The sequence below is a fragment of the Chelon labrosus genome (genome assembly GCF_963514085.1).
Source record: "Chelon labrosus genome assembly, chromosome: 7".
Classification (NCBI taxonomy): domain Eukaryota; kingdom Metazoa; phylum Chordata; class Actinopteri; order Mugiliformes; family Mugilidae; genus Chelon; species Chelon labrosus.
Window position 1 is genome coordinate 25808052 of NC_140343.1, and position 19900 is coordinate 25827951.

Genomic DNA, 19900 nt, shown 5'->3' on the forward strand with positions numbered 1-19900 from the left:
GAAATTGGTCTATAAATATTCAAGTAATGCACATCGGATATTTATAGACTGTAGCGTGTTTTGTAGTTTGTGTCTTGGCAGTGTGTGTCTCGTATCTCTAAACAATGCTTTTTCCAAGCTTGACATTGGGATAACAAAGCACCTGCACATACTTGTATTACCCCTATTGTTCTGCCGTACACTATTCAGCTCTCTCCCAACTTTTTTTTTTTTTCGTTGTTTTTTTGTGTAACTGTGATGCGCAGGTTGCGATTATACTGAACTTCACAACAGCTTAGACATATTTATCTTTAGTGTATCACATAATAAAATAGGCTTAGACTTAATGGAAAGTGCATCATTTCCTGTTTGACAGGTCTGTTCTACTCTTCCAAACATCAATTAGGCGTCATCATGATGGCAGACCAGGTCAGCTTCTGAGCCTCTCAGGTAGAAAGAAGTGAAAATGAAATCGCTTCCAATCTGTACAAACGTGTTTCTCAACATAGCAGAGAGTTCCTGAAATATATCTAATGTAAACAGAAAGTTGAAATGTAAAACATAGTCCTTTAACATAGATATAGTGGACCATATCAGTATACTACAGTGGTTACAGTAATAAAACAGTTTATATTTACTGCTCTTTCAACTTGTATGCATACAATAGTAGTACAATGGAATATATCACAAGCAGCATGATTTCTGAGGCCTTATGTCACACAAAGTAAAAAATTTAACTCTATTAGATGCTATGCATCATGTTGCCTTACTGTACATAAGAATATTTATTGTTTAAATTATTTTTATTTATTCTGTATTTGCCTTAATCCTGTTCCTCAGATGTTTCATTATCATTATGATTATGTCTTTTCCTTTTATCTTATTTTCATTCATCAATAGAATAATTGATATTCAGTCCAATGTGTTGAACACTTGTAAGCATACTAAAGCTTATTATATAGCTTGTGTATTTGTGTATTTGTGCATATCTTTGGCATTGGGTCATAACGAATTTTCAACTCCCAAAGCATATTTATTTTGAAGCACTGTAATCTGGGATGTGTCATCAGAATAACAATTAGACTTGTGCAGTATTTAGTTATAATCATTCAATAATAAATTTAAACATTTAATGATCTTGTCAGTGGACTATCACTGGCTAATCACTGATTTGTAATCTGGTCTTCAAATTAAATATTTGATAAGGAAAACAAATGGTAAATTAATTTCTTCACTGAGGTAATTAATTTATCTTTCAAACGTTTAATCCTTCCGTTCATCAAAAAAGTTGGAAATTATTAATTCTAGTGATACATGGTTTTCATTGGGAAGTGACAAAATTGAATTATGATTTTATAAGATATGAGTTCATCTTTGTTGATTAAACTACCTTTTAAATCCGCAAGAGTCATTTAATTATTCTGTTGACTCGCTTCAGACTTCAAAATATTCAGCGAGCTCATGAGGCCTAATGGATATGCTTCAAATGAATTGTTGCTGAGAAGGGGTTCATCTGCCTGGCATGGCTGCAGCTGGGTCTGGAGTGTGAAAAAATACATTAAACAGTCTGTTTCCATGTGCTGCCAGGGGACAATGCCAGCTGTCACTATTCTGTACCCACAGACTCACCTTCACTCAATCTGCAGTGCACTCCTGAAGCAGTGTTACTGTACAACTCTCATAATAGGCCTGTAACTTGTACTATACTTGTCACAACACAGTAAATCCAACAGCATTCTCCTGTTTTTGCCAGTTAGGTCACTCAGCAACATCACCTAAAAGTCTGTACAGTCAATATCACATAATAAATGCTCAATAGTCTACGTATACTGTATGCCATTGTACTGTATTATTTTGAATATATTCAGAACTTTTCACTGTGTATTCTAAAATGTCTTCTGAGCACTATTTTTGTACATTATAAATAATAAACATAATAAAACGTCTTTTGCAGTAGATAGTCATTCATTTTATATCAACACTTAACTTTCGCTTTAACTTTCATAGTTCTGGTTGCCGTGACTCTGACGACAACACAGTGGTAAGGTGGGGACCAAGTATGAGGAAAAACTACATTTCACTACACTACCACTGAGAGAGGCACAGGTGCAGTGACGAAATCTGGATTCCACTTCTCCCTCTCTCTCTCTCTCCCTCTCTCTCTCTCTCTCTCTCTCTCTCTCTCTCTCCCTTCAGTCAGGAGAAACTTCATTCTGAGTGAACAATAAATATTGTAAAAACACTGTTTGCCAAAGTGCTGCTCACAGAGAGGGCAGGATGTAGGGTACACTCTGCCAAGGTCAGTAGTCCAACTCAGGACCAAAGGAGACCGACAGCCATTCACATATATGGCCAGTTTAGAGTTGGATAACATCTGTGAGAGGGAACAAAAATCACCAAAGTAAAACCTATACAAATCTTGTTGTTGCACAGCAACAGTGCTAACAACCGCCACACCATGCCACCTATGTATTCCCTTTGTGAATAGACATTGTGCCGTTTCTATGTGCAGTTTATAAACTAAATGAGCCAGCTGTCACAATAAATTATTTTTATTCTGCACAATAGCCGTTTGCAGTTTTTGAAAAATTAATATACAGTTCAGGGTCACGGGAAATTCAAGCATTTTTTAAACCTTAGTTTTCCTCACTCCTTCACTCTGGAAAGTTTTCCATTACACCTTGCCACATCCCTGTCCACAACAGTGATCACTGTCTGAGTGCTTGTCACAGCAAAGATAAAATATATCTTCAGTGACCTTGGAACTGCAGCAGTAAATTCAATGTGAACAGGAGTTTGCTCCGTATCGGAAGAAAATACACTTCTAGTAATGACATCACAGTCAGTGCAGCAGAACTGTCTGAGCTCAGCATCTAAATAAGCCTGAGTGTAAAGAAAGGGGAAGCTCTGCCACCTGTTGGAAGAAAGTGCTTATCACACACTAAAAGTCCTGGACATAAACCATGAACTCCGTTTCACTATAAGAGTACTACATCATCTGGAATAAGATAAATGTATTAACACAATAAACAACTGTGCATATACCAAAAATGTTGTAATGTTCAGCTTAAATTTTGAGTGAATATGAGCAAACTAAAGACCCTGAGATGTAGTTTAAATCTTTAAAAATATTGCCAGTGAACTAATCTTGAGTTTGGGTTATTTTTCTGAGACGTAAAGCTGTTTTTACCAGCTGACTGGAAAAGTATAATGTATTATATTTTTAAATATGACTTCATCCATCATCCATGTTCACAGAGTCAGGGCTGAATACCCCTTCGGCTACAATTATCATGGTGTAATAATGCCTGCAGGCTATGTCTTTGAATACATGCAGCTAATGCATATTTATTGTATGGTATAATAAAAAAAACGAGTAAAAGTACAAGAATCTATCCATGTATGTTCAAGCCTTGTATCTTAAATGTAAAAAAATATATAATACTGACTGAAAAGCGTTTATAAGAGACTGGCAGATCTAGGTGTTTTGTGAGTTTCTGTTAAATCTTTTTTTTTTTTCAACACCTGATTGCAGAGAGTTTTACAGTTTGTCTGGTTTTGTACAGAGATCCAAAATGTGGACGTTGTAAATAAATAATTAAAAATAAATAAATAAATAAATAAATAAAGCAGAAAAAAAGGAGAAACGCGGTTCCAGGGAGCATGCGCAAAAGAATGCGCGCTAATGCGCCTCTTGGTCCTTCAGGCTTGTCGTAGTGTTGTGCAACATTTAGCGCGAAATTGATAGAGACCAAAATAAACCTGAACCGAGGAGCAGTTGTTAGTCGCGTGTTGTTGTGATATAAATGCTCCCTTAACTTTAATTCACTTTACTAACATCTGTTACGTCTGTGACCGACATTTAGTATCTTACAAAGGAACGTATCAACACGACAAGACAGATGTAAGCCCCGCTAGAGTTGAAATGAAGCAGACAGAGCTGGTTGCTGTCTCTAGGTAACTAGGGGCCAATAAGGGCTGTCAAGGGGACTTAACATAAACGTCGAAGAAACAAGGACAATGGTAAGCAAGCCGAACTGTTATTACTATTATTATTATTATTTCTTTGACACTACAGACTGCTTTCAGATGTTGACTAACAACTGCCTCTAATGCTAATGTCTAAACTAACTCTACCAGAGAAGAAGTCTTGCTCCTAGCCAGGTTGCTAAACGGAAGCAAACAGGAGATTCCTGTGAAGATGATGACTGGACATGTAGACCTGTAAGTTTAATAGCATGACTGTCAAATATCAAAATCTGCTTTCTGAGTCTCTATACACCGATCAGCCACAACATTAAAACTACTGACAGGAGAAGTAAATAACATTGACCGTCTTGTGACAATTCAAAGTTCTGCTGGGAATCTTTTGGACCTGACATTCATGTGGATGTTACTTAGACATGTAGCACCCACCTAGACCAGACCAGGCACCCCCCACCCCATAGCAATGACACTCCTTGATGGCAGCAGCCATCCCCAGCAGGATGCAGCCTGACACAGACACACACACGAAAGTGCTTTAGGAACAACTCAAAAAAACATGAAGAACAGCACAAGGTGTTGACCTGGCCTCCAAATTCACTAGATTCCAAACTGATCAAGTGTCTGTGGGATGCTCTGGAACAAGCCTGATCCACAGAGGCCCCTCCCCTCAACCCATAGGACCCAAAGGCCCCCACTAACAACATTCTGTTGCCAGACACCCTCAGAAGACCCATGTCCATTCTCTGATGAGTCACAAATGCTTTGGAGGCACAAGGGAGACTTACACAATATTAGGAAGGTGGTCATGATGTTATGCCTGAACAGTGTATGTCTTTTGAAATAAAAGCAACCACTCTTTCGGATTCATTAGAATAATTTCATGCTGTGTTTACTTCAAGGAAAGGCTCACCTAAATTGCTAGACATTAGACATTATCAGATGTTTTGCTGGAGAATAGTACTCGATCAATTTCTTTATAATCCCTACATCGTTCTTCCTGCCGCTTGTTTTGAATATAGAGAAAATATATAGAGAAAAAAATGAATGTGGTAAGAATAATATAATGAGTGACTGCTGGTGTGGTAGGGACTAAAAAGTGTCCAATGCTTTTTCACAGAACAAAAGAAGAACAAGTGATAATGAAAGGAGAGACAGCCATATTTCTCCTCTGAGAAAACCTCTGACTCAGCTGAACAACCGGCCTGCATGTATGGATGGTGACCAACATGTAAGCATCATTTCTACAAATGTTGTAGACTTAGCTGTAAAACAAACAAACAAAAAAACAAACAACTAATAAGCTCTCTTCTGCAGGAGGCGTTCATTCGAAGTATCCTCTCCAAGCCATTTAAAATTCCTATTCCAAATTATACAGGTAACGTTCTTGTCCCTATAACGTCACTTTCATGTCTGGTTTGATAAGTAATGAATTACTTCACTGCTGTCTTGATTTATTGCCCACAGGCTCACTTGGAATCAGGGCACTCGGTCTAAAGCGTGCAGGAATAAGGAAAGCACTTCACGATCCCTTTGCAGAGGATGCTTTGGTTCTTTATGAGCCCCCACCTCTGAGCGCTCACGACCTTATCAAAGCTGACAAGTACGTTCAAAACATTCAGGACTCTCCCTTCATTACAACATCTTTTTTACTGAAATCTTATGAAAAGTTTAATTATCATTGACTGTCATTGACTAGAGCAGCACCAGATATGTTTATAAACTAGATCCTCCAAATAGAAACAGGTGAATGATTGAAAACTATTCTGTATCATAAATGATTTATGATGATCAGATGTAAGAATTTGTAGACAAACCGTGCCACATACAGCTGTGAGAAGCCTACTACTTTCCTGCAGTGGTTGAAGTGTTTGCAATGAAAAAGAAATGTGTGACAAAACATTATTTATTTTTTTTCCTGTCCAGAGAAAAACTCCCAGTCCATGTTGTTGTGGATCCAGTCTTAGGAAAAGTGCTCAGACCCCATCAGAGAGAGGTAAAATTAAAATTCTTTTTCTTTTCAACATGAAAGAAAATAACGAAACAAAACAAAGTCAGAAATGTCCATATTGCATTTATCTCAATACACAGTCTTATATTGTGTCTCTTCAAAAAAAAATATATATAAATGACAGTAGACTGACAAAACTTAATAAAGCTTCACTGACTTAAATTGTCACATGTAAGAAAGACCAAATTCAAAATGCACGTCTCTAATTTCTCAAGGGCGTGAAGTTCCTTTGGGAGTGCGTGACGGGCAGACGCATCCCGGGATCCTACGGCTGTATCATGGCAGATGAAATGGGCCTGGGGAAGACTTTGCAGTGTATCACCCTGCTGTGGACATTACTACGCCAAAACCCTGATGCAAAGCCAGAGATAGACAAAGCCATTGTGGTTTCACCGTCCAGTCTGGTTCGCAACTGGTATAATGAAGTAGGAAAGTGGCTGGGAGGACGTGTTACCCCCTTGGCCATCGATGGAGGTTCAAAGGAGGAGATCGATAGGCAACTAGGTTTTTAGACTTTCCCTATTTTGTCATAATGAATATCTGCAACAATTATGCCAAAAACACATGGTTTTCTATGCTTCCCTCAGGGTTAATGTATCTTTTCTGTGGTTTCTAGTGAACTTCATCGCTCAGCGCGGCTTGAGAGCACCGACACCAATCCTGATCATTTCCTATGAGACATTTCGACTACATGCTGCGGTTCTACACAAGGGCAAAGTTGGACTTATCATCTGTGATGAGGTATTTGACCTCATCCATTAAAATTAAGAACTGTGAAGGACTGTTGGGATGTAACATTAATAGCTGTGTGTTGTAGGGCCATCGACTGAAGAACTCTGACAACCAGACGTACCAGGCCCTGAATGCCATGAGTGCCCAGAGGAGGGTGCTGATATCGGGCACTCCCATCCAGAATGACCTGCTGGAGTACTTCAGCCTGGTCCACTTTGTTAACGCTGGAATCCTTGGTGAGCAGCTCCGCACACACAGAACAGCTAAAACAAAGTGGCCTTCATTTTAATCCACTTTATTTGTTCGTTGTATTGTTGTTCATGTGTTTGTTTTTACCTTGTTGGCAGGCACAGCCCAAGAGTTTAAAAAGAGATTTGAACTTCCCATCCTGAAGGGTCGGGATGCAGACGCCAGTGATAAAGACAGACAAACTGGAGAAGAAAAACTCACAGAGCTCATCAGAATTGTCAACAGGTAAGCCCTGAATGGTCGTCTTCTTTCTTCTTCTCTTCTTTTTATTGTCCTTATTGTTGTTGTTAAAATTGTAATGTAGTTTTCTTGTGTTTAATGTATTATGATTTAGATTACTTCTTTCTACTTGTATATTTTTGGAAAATACCACTGACATGACTGTTTTAAGTTATTTTTATGCAGAAATGTCGAAAATCCTGAGGAATGCAAATACATTTAAGTGACACTGTAAATAACATTTGCCAAAGTTAATTGTTTACTTGATTTAAATTTGTTAACTGTCTTTTAAGTTGTACTGACCATGTTCTGCATCAACAGGTGTTTGATAAGGAGAACATCAGATATCCTGTCTAAGTATCTTCCTGTGAAAATCGAGCAGGTTGTTTGTTGCCGGTAGGTTGAGTAACAGAGATTTAATATTTAAGGACCCTTGAAAAACTATTCATGCTATCATGCAAACAACATTTTAGTATTAATTGCTTTAAATCAGGAAATATGTCTGCAGATGTGTACATGTATTATATTTTTTATAACAAAGAAATGTATTATATTTAAACATGTATGAGAATAATGTGTGTGGCTTCACTTGATTCCCTGCAGGCTGACTCCTCTACAGACAGAGCTCTATAAGCGCTTCTTGAGACAGGCCAAACCCATTCAGTCATTACAAGAGGGCAAAATAAGTGTCTCCTCATTGTCTTCTATCACATCTCTCAAGAAACTGTGCAATCGTAAGTGCTGAGATGAACAGTAAATTGACTGTACGTACAGTTATGTCTATATATTTGAGACTTTTAATACTTTGTCAGTATTGTTCATACGATTCTTTAGCATTATGTCTTATCGTTTTGTAAAAACACTAACCACTGTCCTTTCTCTCCAGACCCAACTCTTATTTATGAGAAGTGTGTGGAGGGCGAGGAAGGCTTTGAAGGGGCCCTGGATCTGTTTCCTCCTGGCTACAGCACTAAAGCTGTGGAGCCTCAGCTCTCTGGTAAGAACATGTACAACACAATCAGTGCAGCTCTAATGGTCCAAAGAAGTAAAGTACTCCCTCTGATTGCAGGTCAGTATAGGGTTGTTAACAGATATTAATCACGTGACAAATAATCATATGAAACATTCACAAATGTTCCAAAGGAAAACCTAAACTCTCCAAAAGTCAAGTTGCCTCTGTTTACCATAGTTTAGTTTTGCTTGTCTGGTTTTCAGATGTGCTTGAGTTCATTATCTTTATCAAAGGTCCATTTCCAGTTCAGCGTTTGTAGAGATGAACTCACACTATCTTCATGCGCTGTTTGATATGATGCAGAATTCATCGTAAAATCAAATACTTCAAACAGTCCTGGACAAAAGGGAAATCGTTCTTTGTGTGTGTGTTTTTTTATCTTGGCATTATGGCACAACACACTTGTATAGTAAGAAGAGCACCACAAGGGGGTGCTATACATTGTCTTGAACCACTGGTGCACTAGTGATAAATAAAGGGATGGAACTGCTTTGTGCCTGTGCTTTGGGCAGAGTTAGCTCTAAATTGAACAAGTAATCTATGACTGAAGATTAAACAATGGTTGTTAATCCAATGTGAACTAAATAAATGGTCCTTTGTTTCAGGGAAAATGCTGGTTCTGGACTACATTCTGGCAATGACAAGGACTACAACTAGTGATAAGGTGGTGCTGGTCTCCAACTACACTCAAACACTGGATCTCTTTGAAAAGCTGTGCAGATCAAGAAGGTGCTTTTTTTGGGAAAATCACTGTTTGATTGTATCTGATTTATATTATTTGTCGGTTAAAGTGTGCAACAACCCCCCCACTTTGTCTTTTTTTTCAGATACCTCTATGTTCGACTGGACGGCACAATGTCCATCAAGAAAAGGGCCAAGATTGTGGAAAAATTCAATAATCCATCCGTGAGTTGGGAAGTCTGTTTTTAAACAACACTGAAAAATATTTGAATAGCATTTTAAATCTATCATTTTGTCAGAACCCAGAGTTCATCTTCATGCTGAGCAGCAAAGCTGGTGGATGTGGCCTCAACCTGATTGGTGCTAATCGCTTGGTGATGTTTGATCCCGACTGGAACCCGGCCAACGATGAGCAGGCAATGGCTCGAGTGTGGAGAGACGGCCAGAAGAAGACCTGCTACATCTACAGACTGCTCTCTGTAAGTTCAACATAGATGACAAGACAAGACGTTGACATAAATGAAAACAGTCTATCACTGTTCTGCATCTGGTTTTAGTTTTCACACTAATATTTCATGCATTGAGCTGAGGACCTCAGGTACAATGTATCTGAACAGCAGCCTGGAAGCTGCAAATAGCTTGTCTGCAAAGGTTCCACTTTGGACTTTTGTTTGCTTGTTGACAGACGGGAACGATTGAGGAGAAGATCCTGCAGAGACAGGCCCACAAGAAAGCCCTGAGTAGCTGTGTAGTGGACGAGGAGCAGGATGTGGAGCGCCACTTCTCTCTGGGTGAACTCCGAGAACTCTTCACACTCAACGAGGCGACCTCCAGCGACACTCACGACAAGTAAAGAAAACAATATATCTCATAATCTGTTTATGATGCTCATACTGCTGTTGACAATGAGGTTTCTTTCCTTACAGTTAATATTACAGTTCGATCGTGTCAATTTTATTTATAAAGCATTTGTCAACAAATACAAGGAAAAGGGAGAAATAATAAAAATTAAATCTTACTGATATAATTATTTCACAGTCTCAGATGTGTCAGAGCAGTACGGTGCTGCTGAAGTTGATTTTGTCTTATCATACTGTACTTGCATACAATAGCTGATGTGGGCCTTATCAGAATCAGAATCAGCTTTAATGGCCAAGTATGACACATACAAGGAATTTGACTCCGGCAACTTTTCTCTCTGTGGCACACATGTTGGATGCCGGATGTGGGCCACATAAGGGCCGCAATTCTTTCAGGCATGTGGGCCAAGTGCAAGTGGGCCACACCAGTTTTGCTATGTGGGTATGACCATCATAAACCATACATCATGTATTGAATCATCCTCTCCTTCTCTGGGTTTGTTAGGTTTCGCTGTTGCCGCTGTGTTAATGGCAGAGAGGTACGTCCTCCTGCAGAGGATTCTGACTGCACCAGTAACCTCTCCCAGTGGAACCACTGCTACGACAAGAAGGGCCTCAGGGACCAAGTGTTGAAAGCCTCTTGGGACGCTGCTGTGTCCTTTGTCTTCCACCAGCGCTCTCACGAGGACCAGAAGGGTGGAGTATAGCAGAAGGAACACAAAAGACTTTTATCTCACTTGTGCATTTAATGAATATGATGTAATTGTTTGTTTTGTTAATTTTTTTTATGAACGCTGAAAAAATAAAGAACAATAATCTGTTTGGCTTTAATGTCGCATGAGTAACTGTGCCTACATCACTGTGGAGCGTCATCCTGAAGTTGGTAAACACCAGAATAATTAGCCCTCAAGGAGATATGGAACAGAAACTTCAAAGAATAACACGTTTGAATGAAAAAGACATTTGGTATATTTTCCATACATCTTTTTAGGTCTTCAACATTGTATTGAAAAAGGGGCGGTCAAAATTATTAGCTCCAAAGTGAATTCTACAAGAAAATATAGCCAATTGAATTTGACCCAGTTGAGTGTAGGCAGCCATGAAACACTGAAGCATGTTTTACTTGAATGTAAATGTAATGTACTTACTTATATAGCACTGTACAACAACCCACAGGTGAACCAACGTGCTTTACAAGAGATCAAACAACTGCATCAAACATTAGACAGAGAGAAACCCCTTTATATGAGGCTGTCAGATCTAGATGCTTTGTCTTGTTCTGTTTGTTTTTATTTTTGCTTTATTTTTGCACACAAAGATCTGAAATGTGGACGTTGTAAGTAATTATATCCTGCGGGGGCAGTAATTCACTCAGTAGCATCAAAACTGCCATAAATCTCAGAAGAAGAAGACTGCTCCATAGACTCAATGGTTTGAGTTCATGCTGTACACTCCAGTCCAGTTGGTGGCGGTAATGCACCTTTTAGCTAGCTTGCTAACCGCCACTAAAAACAAGTAGACGAAGAAGAAGGCTGAGCCTCACCACTGGCAGAAGCTAACAAAGTGACAGTGACAGAGATGGAGATAGTACTGTGTCCTGTCAGCTCCTAGCAGGGCTTATAAACGACTTCAGTAAATGATACACACAAAACTCTTCTACAATGCGAGACACGGACCACTCGAAGGAAACGAGTCTGAAGGAAATATGTTCCCAGGCTGTCAGGGAGCATTTTGCTGCTCTGGGTGCTGAGGCTGTTCTTGGTGAGTGCTGTAACGATACAGTTTGGAGATCACAGCAGAAGTTAACACACACACACACACTACAAATAAATCAAATAAATAAATATGACATTCGTCCAGTAGGTGAATACATTGGTTAGTAATCCATCTGGTCCATGGGTATGTTTTGTTTACATTCAGAAATGCTATCCATTCAAACAGTTGCGTCTAAAACCTCAAACCAGACGGATTTGCAAAGTTATTATTACCGCTGATAAGCTTTTCTGTCTCTGCTGCTCTTTGCTGGTGTCCGCTGTTGGAGTGTCTGTTCTCTGTTTTATTATCCAGGTCTTCCAGTGCCTCTGATTAAGGACCTTCTTTCTCATCTGACAATATGTCAACTGGATAAACTCCAGCCTGCCCTCAACCAGAGAGGTACTTAGTGTTTTACATTGAGATGGTGGATTTGTTTTTGCTGCTACTTGCTGCTTCTCCCTGTTTTTATACAGCATTATATATTTAATATCTTATATCTCACTATATACTGCACACGATATCTATACATCTATATTATATCCCATGGATATCATACTCATATATAGATGTATTGTATATTGTTTGTATATACTTTTGTATGTTTTTTGTATATTTTACATCTGTTTATACTTGTATATTTATACATATATTTTATACATTCGATCTGTTTTGATCAAAGTCATAATCAAGGTCCTAAATTCATGTCATGTTTTCCTGCCTCCAGGGATATCCACTTACAGTGGATGGATTGGTGTCCTACAAGACATGTGTGGCCCTAACCATGTATGTGTAACATATTCTTTAACGATTCTACTTCAGATGAATATTTCTTTTCCAGAACCCTGCTGTGATATTTCATTTGTGTTACATTTCAGGCAATAGACTTGCGCACCGAGGAAGAGGCCAAACGCGAAGTCATGAGGATGCTTTTTCCGCTCGTATTCTACGGCTTCACCAACCAATATGTCAAAAGAAACATCACAAATTTAAACACCCCGTCTTTCCTGTGGGCTGCAGTTAAATATATCCAACATTTTTTACTCATTCCGAGCTCGCCTAAGCCCCTTGAGACTTTAATTGCAGAGCACTGGCCTCTTCTGAGCCTCTTAGAGAAGCATATAAGTAGCATTGGTGTAACACAGCCCTTTAATATAACAGAGAGGAAGACACAAATTGTGTTGTATGTTCTCCATCGCTTGCTTGACCATGGGCAGGCTAAAAAACTTGTTGTGAATGTGCAGTGTCCTATCGTATTGGCCTGGCTCCTGCATGGAAGAGGATCTCAGTATGTAGACCTGATGCTGAAAAATCTAATTCACAGCAGAAAGGGAAGCGGTATTTCACAAGTAGTTTCAGGCAGCGCAGATGGGGCCAGTTGCAGTCCAGGTCTTCAGACTAGGACTTCAGATGATCACGATGATCATGTCACTCCATCCAAACGCCCGAAGTTGGATTCTGTATCTACGGAGGTGGAGGAATTTGGAAAAGCAAACTCTGTGGACCCGCAGTTCCTCTGTCGAGCCCTCTCTCCATGCGATGCTCCTTCAGCAGGATCCTGTCCATGGGGACAGATCGATTGTTTGGAGATCAGACAGTGTGGGTCCGACGCTCTCAGGGTCCTGAACTTTGCCCTGTCCACCTTTTTCTGCCTTCGCTCTCTAACTCTTCACAGCACTTGTAAGTTTGTTACTAATGTGGCATTAGGTTTTAGTGCTATGTTCAGAGGTCCTTTTGCTGCTTAGTATTGCATCCATGCTTCCTTACAAACCGCAACATTAACTAATTGAAAAGTGAAATGTAAAAGTTAAACATGACCTGTGTGGGTCCTTGAAGTCTATCAAATGTAAAATATTTGCAGAGGAGACAATACTTTTAAACATCTAGCCTATGTTGTGTTTTAATACTGCCAAACTTGTACCCAGTATTGTGAACAATAGTTAAACAACAAAAAACAGAAAAGCGTTTATTGTGCTGTGCAGAAATGATGTGTCTTTATGTTTGTACAGCAACTTTCAGGGATTCAGACGTGTTGGACCTGGCTCAGGCCTTGAAGAAGTTGTCTGACAGCTCCCGCAGCTCCTTAACGTCTCTGAGCATCTGTGTCCTACCAAACACCAAACTCATGGAGCTCCTGCTGGATGCAAGCCCTGAACTGACATCCCTGCATGTGGAAATCCAGACTGTGATGTGGGGACCACCCTTACAAAATCATCCCAGGATGGCCGAGTCAGACACATCAGGTAACACTTGAGCAGGATTAAAAGTGTTGCACTACAGCAACACACTCCTTTTAGAGAGCTATTTAGACACCTGGAAGGATCCTCACAGTAGTACAGGAGGCCTAGGTATTGCCATCCAGAGAAACAACTATAATTGCATAAATAAGTACTAGTATAGCACTATGCTAGTATATTAGTATAAGTATGTTTCATTATAAGAATTAAATGTCTTTCAGCAGAGCTGACCCTGGAGAAGTTGACAGTGAAAGTAGCTGAGCTCCAAACTGATCTGCGTTTCATGACATCTGTGCTGAGACGCAGTCCGCATCTTATCTCACTCCACGTAGCTGGGCTGAGATTACCCATAGGCTCCTCTCAAAGCCAACTCCTCCGAACTCTCTCAGGTAATGGCCCCACGTCAGAAAAGATATTCACTGCAGTTTGAGAGTCCAGAACCAGGCACAGTGTATGAGTAGATCGCCATTTATTGTCCAATATTGTCCAAAAGCTTTTAAAACACGTCAGTTAGCAGCACGTGCTTACATTTTCCTCCATTGCCATGAGCACAAGCACTAGTTATGGACTTTTTGGGGTTTGTTGATTATAAGAAAAATACAGAATAACACCTTAACGACCTGTGAAAAGCAGAGCAACTTTCCATTGACTGCTCACCAGTTGAGTTGGCCGTTGAGTTGTTGACAGGGTCAAGACAATCTGTTGAAGTGTTTTGAGAATGGATAAGAAAAGTGCTTACAGTGACTTTGAATGTGGCATGGTTGTTGGTGCCTGACAGGTCTGAGTGCTTCAGAAACTACTGATCTTCTTGGATTTTTCCACACAAGCATCTCTAAGGTTGTGTGTAGGGTTGTGAGGATGGTCAGAAAAAGAAAACACTATCCTGTGAGTGACAGTTGTCAGGGGGATGGTACCTTGTTAATGCCAGAGGTCAGAGGTAAACAGCCAGATGACAGAAATGCAACATTAAGTTAAACTAGAAAATTCAGGCAGAAATTTTGAATGTGCCAATGCTGCTGCTGCCGTTTCATATGCTGTATGAATGTGTGCAAGTGTAACTGTCACAAATGCACATGAGCTACTTTTAACATTTGGGAGCCTACTTCCTGGTGACCCTGTTACTTTAACTAGTTGTTTTATTTTGAAAACACAGTACTCGTTACTTTTTTGTTACTCATCACTTTCCGTTAATTGTAACTTTTTCGTTACGCGTCATTTTCGTTACTCATTACTTTTCATTGCTCATTACTTTACGTTACTTTACGTTACTTTTTTACTCCTTGCTTTTTGCTACTTGATAATTTTTTCATTGCTTTTCATTACTCATGATTTTTTCGTTACGCGTTACTTTTAGTTATTTTTAGTTACTTTAAAAAGGTAACTGATTGTAACAAATATTTATAAGCAGTAAGTAATTGTAACGAAAAGTAATGAAAAGTAATGTTTTTTCCAAATATTTCCCACACCGTTAGATGAATTGCTTAGAAAAGTCATAGCACACCATTCTCCATTAAGGCGCACGTTTTCGTAAGCAGTGCCGTCGCATTGGCACATATAATAAACACTTGTCACAACTGAGGTAGGCTATGCAGACGAACATCTCTGAATGCATACGATAAACCAATAAGAAGATGGGTTACAGCAGCAGATGACCACACCACTCCTGTCAGCTAACAACTAGAAACTGATGCTGCAATTAGGGCTCACTGAAGATTAAAAAAACATTACCTGGTATGATTCCTGCTGCATAATGTGGATGGTAGGGTTACAGTGACACGGAATGTGACATAAGGCATGGATTCATCCTCCTTGAGTTTGATTTGGTTGTCTCTGTCTTTTTTATGCTGAAATGTAGAAAATTTTGAAGGGCTGTAGTGAAGAATTTGAAGTTTTGGCAGAACATTATGGCATTACAATTCTCTCTCACGTTATGAGAATGGGATGGACCTAAGGTCACGGTGACCTCTCATGACCAAAATATAATCACTGAGTCCAAGTGGACACCAAGCCATCTAACTTTTGACTGAAACCAAATGTGGCATTTCTGTACTTCAGCAGCTCACATAAAGATAATTTTGGCCTGACTGATTTACTGTTTTTTCTCTAAACAAAATATCAATATTGTCATGTGGTCACCCTTTAGAGTCAAATCCCTGTTTGACTACTCTCCACTTGGATGACATGAAGCTGTCTGATTGTCTCCCTGAGATTCAAAATCTACTCAAAGACTGCAAGTTGGAAGGTAAGAAATGAACAATAGAGCCAGAGGTGTAAACACCTGTTAAACAGAAGTCAACTTAAACTTCTCCAAATGTAAATGTAAATGTGGGTGTAGTCTAGAGTTGGTTTCAGCCCTGTTTTGTCTGAAAGGCATCAAAACATGTCTTTTGTAGTTGTCCCATAGGTAGAGGTCAGCTGGTTTAAACCATACTGTGCCAGTTGAAGTCATGACAGCATGACCTCAGTTTTAAATGTTGCAGGGAGACAAGTAAAACAACCAGTATCACCATGAACTTTGTCACATAGGCTTTATTGTTTGTCTTGTGACTGATGCCTGAATGATGCAATAAACAAAGAAGCTATGAGGTAATTTTTTCCCACGTAAGCCTCTGACTGTATTGTATCCAACTGTGTCCATCTCTGTCCATCCTGAAATATGAACAAACCATAACCAAACCAGGGCTGAAATGAGCTACTAAAAGGCATGTTGTAGTGTTGAGTAATAACAGTTTCAGTCCATCTTCTATATATTTTGCACTGGGCCCAGCCCTAGTCCATATTAAAATTATTTCCCTCTTGCCCTCTCCTTCTGTCAGAGGTCCAGTTTAACGACTGCCGCCTTCTGGAGAAGTGCAGCAACAAAGAAGAGAGTCTTCAGCGGCTGGTGGCCGCTCTGAAGACCGTGCCTTCTCTCCACACTCTAAGTCTGGCTCAAAACCGGCTAGGTAAGCACAACCTTTCCATTTTTTACTGTGACAAGATTTAATTCAGGATTACATTACTGCAGAACACCAAGTAGTAACTAAGCAATAATAAAAGGCCTCATCCTGATCTGTGTTGTTAGCTGATGTTCAGATGAAGAACAATGGATGAATTTGGGTGACTCGTGTACATTTTCCAGATCCAAAGCAATATTTGCCTTTGAACACTCTCTCTATCTGCACTGTTTGGCAGCGAATGGTGTCACTTTCTGTTTGACTTTAATCATTTGTTTTACTTTCTGTGTCCACAGCCAAGAATGTGTGTGTGCTGGCAGACCTGTTCTCAGGATCCTCACCAAGCTCAGTGAGATGGCTCAATATCAGGTAAACATTAATCAGGGCAGGTTATTTTCATGTCAGGTCGACTCAATCAAAAGGCCTTCACACGAGTCACCTGACCTTACGACACTCAACACTTCCAGATTAGATGTCAGTGATCTACAACTCTAGATGCCTTGGATGATTCTGACATCTAGGGTACAGTTTTCTTAGTTAATGAAGTTTGTGGCGTCATGCACAAATTTAAAATTAGCATAACCTAACACCTCAACAAACCCATATACGGGCACCAAACTGGGGGTGTCGTGTACATCCACAAATCATTTGTAGTGACAGCTAACACTATGCTCTGACAGAAGAATTAAAGAAAGCTACTGAAAGCTATTTGAATATAACTTTGAGACAAGGCCATATATTCAGTTTGTGGTACTTCTACACATTTTCATAATTGAACGCAGGTATTTTAATTGTAACTTCCACCAGTATTAGGGGAGGTGTGGAGTAGTGGTTAGAGAGGTGGAGCTTGTGTCCTTGGCTGAGGTGCCCTGAGCAAGCATCTAACCCCCAAATTGCTCCCCGGGCGCAGTCCTTAGAGGCTGCAGCACTTCTCCAACTGTACACACTACTGTGTGAACAAATGGATGGGAACTGAAATTTCCCCATTGCGGGACAATTAAGGATGGAGAATGGAGTACTGAATAGTGCAGGACTGTTGATTGAACGTATGAACTGGGAAGACGGATATAAACTGCAGTATGTTTAGTTTGTGGAGGCACACAACCACAAGGCAGTGATACTGATTTTTATTATACATGACGTGATTTCTGTGGTCTGCTTTTTGTCCTGGACAGCTCCAACTTCATTCAGCCTGCTGAGCTGCTGCAGTTTACCAACAGACTGAAGACACACCATCCCCCACACCAGCTGACCCTTGATCTCAGGAGAAACCCAGGGGATCGAGACCCCGACACATGGAAGGCTGCACTGAAGAGCCTTCGTCCGTTCTGTGTACTCCTTGTTGAAAGATGGAAATCTACCGACATGCTGGTAGACCATGTGAGCAATATGTGAGCAGTTCGGTGCATCAAATGCTCCCTGTGGGAGGGAAATGTAGCTGTAAAAAGTTCTTACTTCATGTAATGTTTTTTTAATATTGTCTTGGAACTGAAACTGGTTAAGATGCCATTAATAACCTTTCACTGTTTAGAAAAAAAACCCAGTCCCATTAGCTGTGTGACACATGATAAGTTTGTTGAACGGTGCTGTAACATAACCTTTCATACAGTGGCACAGAAAAATAAATGAGAATTACATAATAGTTTGAATCATTTATTAAACCAGCGTCTGTAACACTTTCAGAGTCCTCTCTCAGACAATGTGAGTGACAGTTGGACATTAAGATAAAACTGAAAAACCTGGAGAGTCAATGTCAAGGTGAAGAGCAGTTTCTTGCAACTTATTTTCTTATAAAAGATGGACAGCACTGACACGGTCTTTTATTAGGAACCGAGTAGAAAAAAAAATTAATGAGGAAATGGATTAAAAAGAGCGTAATCTTTTTCTGTACATGTCAGATTTACCAGCATCTCAGAAGTGTTGAGTATATTCTCCAGACAGATGACTTCTTTGTGGGGCATGAACAAGACCATTTACAAATATTGGGACAAACTTTCTTATACTTGATTGAATGGGTGGTGGGTAGAGATCAGTTGAGACCACAGATGTTGAGGGAGATGAGGGACCCTGCAGTCAGAACAAAGCATGTGTCCACATTCTCTTTTCTTACAGAACTGTCACCTAATGGCTGTCTCCCTTTTCCCAAATATGTAGTATTTTCCCTTTCAGATGTGCAAGTTTACCAACTTAAGGTAGGATCACAAATGAGGCAGTAAGGATCCTCGACAATTAACTTCATTAATTTTCATTATTTTTTTGTTACGTTTTCATAAATTTTTGTTACTCATTACTTTTTCTTTGGCTGTCCGTCTCTCTGTGTTAGCGCTGAGATAGACTGGAGACCTGTCCAGGGTGTACCCCGCCTCTCGCCCGATGACAGTTGGGATAGGCTCCAGCCCAAACAACGAAAAGTAACAAGTAATGAAAAAAGTAACAAAAAAAGTACTCAGATTTCAGTCTGAATCACACCAATCACAGCTCTTAATGACCTTCAGCCCGTTGTCATTAGAGTAATGAAAGTCTCCAAGTGATGAACGCCATGGAGAGAGGATCATAAAACACCACATCATCAGTACAACGGACCCCCTGATAGACCCATTCCAGTTTGCATATCGCAGAGGTTGTCCATGATGTAAAGACATTCAGTACAGGACAGTATCCACAAACATCTGCAGCACCCAGACTCTTCAGCCAAGACTACTGTTTTTTTTTTTAACAGGCTTGCCTGTTAGAACTCTCACACATACACGACCAACAGTGATAATCTTAACAGGCAAGACTCTTCTCTAGCACACACACAAACACACAACTATAGCACATCTCACACCCCCACCCCCCTAAGCACACAAACAACAGACTCTTAGTTGAAAACATTTGCACTTTATTCACTTTATTCTTACATTCATGTTTACACCCTCCATGGACAGTTTAGAAAGTTAAAACATTTATTGCATAGTTTTTTGTATGTACTTTGTATTGTTCTATACATTTGTTACATATTGTACTCACACGCCATGCTGCTCACGTGTGCCTAAATTGCAAATAAAGTTTTCTGAGTGAATCTGAATCAGGCATAACATTATGACCACCTTCCTAATATTGTGTAGGTCTCCCTTGTGTCTCCAAAACAGTTGTGACTCATCAGAGAATGGACATGGGCCTTCTGAAGGTGTCCTGTGGTGTCTGCTAACAGAATGTTGTTAGTGGGGGCCTTTGGCTCCTATGGGTTGAGGGTGAGGGGCCTCTGT

The 19900-nt window shown here is 39.9% G+C and overlaps 2 protein-coding genes across 3 annotated transcripts; both read left to right on the top strand.

Moving 5' to 3' along the window:
* The first annotated feature begins 3421 nt into the window (after positions 1 to 3421).
* Positions 3422 to 11047, top strand: rad54l (RAD54 like). Its single transcript, XM_084549173.1, has 18 exons — positions 3422 to 4002; positions 4120 to 4203; positions 5084 to 5194; positions 5281 to 5341; positions 5431 to 5566; positions 5890 to 5959; positions 6190 to 6478; positions 6591 to 6715; positions 6792 to 6942; positions 7054 to 7180; positions 7496 to 7570; positions 7778 to 7908; positions 8061 to 8171; positions 8792 to 8915; positions 9014 to 9092; positions 9167 to 9346; positions 9553 to 9716; positions 10233 to 11047. The coding sequence occupies exons 1-18, from the start codon at positions 4000 to 4002 to the stop codon at positions 10432 to 10434; spliced, it is 2223 nt and encodes a 740-aa protein (XP_084405299.1). The 5' UTR covers positions 3422 to 3999; the 3' UTR covers positions 10435 to 11047.
* A 188-nt stretch (positions 11048 to 11235) lies between these two features.
* Positions 11236 to 18449, top strand: lrrc41 (leucine rich repeat containing 41). Of its 2 annotated transcripts, none has more exons than XM_084547631.1 (10): positions 11236 to 11488; positions 11795 to 11881; positions 12207 to 12265; positions 12358 to 13159; positions 13489 to 13722; positions 13938 to 14105; positions 15860 to 15958; positions 16533 to 16661; positions 16949 to 17021; positions 17828 to 18449. In XM_084547631.1, the coding sequence occupies exons 1-10, from the start codon at positions 11389 to 11391 to the stop codon at positions 18045 to 18047; spliced, it is 1971 nt and encodes a 656-aa protein (XP_084403757.1). In that variant the 5' UTR covers positions 11236 to 11388; the 3' UTR covers positions 18048 to 18449. The 2 variants fall into 2 exon arrangements, with proteins under 2 accessions (XP_084403757.1, XP_084403758.1); XM_084547632.1 differs by having other exon boundaries at positions 13941 to 14105.
* Positions 18450 to 19900: the final 1451 nt, after the last annotated feature.